This window comes from Colletotrichum tamarilloi, assembly GCF_030869305.1.
Source record: "Colletotrichum tamarilloi strain Tom-12 chromosome Unknown Scaffold_399.1, whole genome shotgun sequence".
NCBI classification, from domain to species: Eukaryota; Fungi; Ascomycota; class Sordariomycetes; order Glomerellales; family Glomerellaceae; genus Colletotrichum; species Colletotrichum tamarilloi.
In genome coordinates this window covers 1-3,130 of record NW_026849781.1, presented here as the reverse complement: position 1 = coordinate 3,130, position 3,130 = coordinate 1, and the positions used below count along the sequence as shown (strand labels likewise).

At 50.9% G+C, this 3,130-nt stretch overlaps 1 protein-coding gene across 1 annotated transcript, besides 1 other annotated feature; it reads left to right on the top strand.

The window, feature by feature from the left end:
• Positions 1 to 122: 122 nt before the first annotated feature.
• Positions 123 to 359, top strand: CTAM01_17195 (uncharacterized protein; the record flags this gene model as incomplete). The annotated part of the gene is made up of 1 exon (XM_060533183.1): positions 123 to 359. A coding segment is annotated over one exon (237 nt), but the record flags the coding sequence as incomplete, so codon positions are not given.
• Positions 360 to 2,883: 2,524 nt separating this feature from the next.
• Positions 2,884 to 2,934: a sequence feature (Short protein (CTAM01_17194, KAK1457520.1) was converted to a misc_feature.).
• Between the last annotated feature and the right edge of the window lie 196 nt (positions 2,935 to 3,130).

Here is a 3,130-nt window from a genome sequence, read left to right as displayed (position 1 = left end):
CTGCGTGTACCAGTAAGTAGAACTAAAGATATCACTGTGATAACTTCTGCCACGTAGATGTTCGTAGTCCAAAACGTCGGCAGTCATCGACTTAGTCGAGCACTGGTCGTCATCAAGGCCTGGATCGGATTCGTCGTCTTGCCATTCTGTCTGATGGGCCTGCCGTTAGTATTGTCATTGGAGTGACTGGGAAGAGAGATCTCACCTCGGGTGGAATTACCGATTCCATTTCTTGCGTAATAGAGGTCGAAGACAAGAGACCTGGCTGCCATCCATCTGGCCCATCCACGACCAACGGGGATGAGGACCTCGACCCCGAGAATACCTCTGTCATCTTCGAAGAAGTCAAGATATGGTAGATATCCTGAGAGGCAGCACCGAATCGTGTCTGTTCGGGGATGCACTCTACTTATATGCTCAGGATCTGGTGGGGCTGGCGCTACTTGGATGGCTGGCCTGGCCAGGCCAGGGAGGGTAGAGTCTTAGTATCACCAAGATGCCAGCAACTGCGGGTATGCATGAAGCTCACTAAAGGAGAAAATTAAAGGGGATTAGCGCCGTCAGATCAGGAGACGCGTCGGAAATTGAAAAACCTACATAGATGCCATATGGACTCGGAACCAACCTAGGCTGCCGCTTGTTAGATGCTGATTAACAACGGTACCTGTAAGGGGAAGGAAATCATGATGAGCGAACGGAAGCGAAGTGAGCCCAGCTTGATCTATTGAATGCCTGGACCGACCGATTAAACGACCGCAGTAGCTTTGGTGTGAGACCAAAAAGTCCGTGACATATCAAGAATCTGGAGGAGAAAGTTGCAACGGGAATAAGCGTGACAGAATAACCGTATCTTCCTCGCCGTCCTCGCCGTATGGAGACAGGCGAAGGAAACCAGGTGCTTTCCAAGAGTGTGTCAGCTACGGCAGATTCATCAAAGAGTCCCGTATGAGTAGAAGGGCCGCGTCTTCCACGTTGGGTGTCTATCAAGCCTTTCCCGCAAGTCGGAAACCCGATCGCAGGTTGTTCAGAGCGCGGCTTTCATTGGGTTCCCTCACTCATCCAACTACTCAAAGACGACGCTACGTTAGGCTACGACGCAGACTGGTAGGAATGTTCGCCTTCTACGTCATCGAACCCGCAATCGATTTCATGATGGTTGCTTCGCTAGCGGTCTCGTCTTCGCATCCAACAACGCGGCGTGCACTGTGCACATCATCGCGAACTGTAGCGTTGTAGACATTATGCTTCGCAGTGACCATAATCTCATTGGAACCCACATTCCATGCATCATGTGCTAATGGTTTACGAGGAGGCCGAAGGTAATTATTACAACGTACGCGGCGTGAAAGTGAATGAAGTTTTGCTTGGTGCGCTGTTGAAATTCTTTGAGATTGGTAGGAAGGTTCAGACACGCCGGGTCAATCAAATCAAACAGAGGACTACTTGCTGAATTCCCAAGTGTGCGATCGATGCAAGGCCAGTAGGTGTGTTTCGACGCAGAGAGGGCGACCTAAAGGGCTTTAACAGACATGATTTTAGACTAGCAGATTTGGAAAAAAAGACAAAAGTTGGAGAACCCGATTTCCCAATTCCATGAGGAGATCCTACAATCTTAATTATTGTCCAGCTGCGGCCTAAAGCGTCTCGATCCCTTTCAGCCCTACAGCAACTATTGTCTCTGTCAATTGAGCTTGCATTGGCTAGCTGTGGGAAGCTGCAATGGTCAATAGTGTGTGTTCGTGCAAGTGGTCTCACAAACTCGCCTAGCTCGACAACACGGATGGCGAGTGTGATGGTCCGAAGAGCCTGCGAAGACTGCCCGTTTCATGACGCAGAAAAGAAGCGAAGTCGAACCCAGTCTCGACGTACGCGGTAGCAACTGGCCATGGATGCACTGCGTGAGTGTTCAATTCATATGGGCTTAGGAAGCGGAGCTACAAATGAATCTCACAAGCTTTTGGCGATGCGGCCAAGTCTGCTTCTCGCAACCTGACCAAAGGGAACGCGGAGACAAAAGCAAAGCTAGAGAAGCTATAAGAGAGATTGGCTTACTTGTGAAGCGACTCTGGCGGCGTCTAGCACTACAGCAGATATCCCGGAGCCCGGGCTGACTCGGAGACGCCGTCATACTAGTTCAGCTTACAGTACATACCAAAGGTTTGGGAAAACTCAATCTCAAAGAGAGATCTTCTGGGCACGAGGAGGTCCGATAATACTTCTCTCACCTTGACGCCACCTTCGGGCTGCGGGTAACGCCAACTTCACGCCTGAGTGGACGACGTGAAGTACGACGCGAGCAGTGCGATAGATCTTCCATACGGAAAGAGGTCTTCGCATCTCGTCAATATTCGCCAAAGCACCGCGTGGTGGACTAATGCAAACATTTCGGGAGGAGAGTCGAGCCTCTTGTTCTTTCCGTGGGGTTTAGGTATGGTGACAGGAGTGTGAACGCGCGTTGGACGACTGGTCCAGCTTGCGTGACTCTAGAGCGTAGTACGCATCAACCCCATGGTGTTGTGGTCCGTCTTCTCGGGTTCATGAACCAGTGACTAGGTAGCCTTAAATATTCCTATGGATGGCTTTGAGTGCGTTTCCCTGTTTCAATTAGGTTAAACCGCAGATTCCACACCTGTGGTGCCTTCTCCTCAATTTCTTTCTGTATTGACCACATGCCATCCTCGATATTGCAGCCTACATGGGGCGAACGGCGTTCCTATCGCACAGCAGCGTGACAAACTGCTTCAGGAAGCCAGCTTGGACATCCACCTGACTCCACGTAACTCGCTCAAGCATCAGGTTTGGACCATTGAATGCGCTTTCCGTTGCGTTGCATCAGCCATTTGTGGGTGTAGCATGACTGTTCTTGAGATACATACACGACAATCAGTACGCCTTGTCGTCCTGCGGCGTCTCTGCGTAGCACTCTGCGTAGCACTCTGCGTAGCAGTATAGTACAGTAGCACAAATCCGGCAGTCAGTCCCTCACGAAACACGTACCCGATCGTCTTTCCGAGCCTTATAGCATCCCGTTTGAGCCAGCGCCTCGCCCCGTGCTGCCGTGCATTATTAGGGTCTGTTGTGATCTTTGTGCGCAGCCATTCCTGATCTGCCCGGACGCAACGTCAAGATC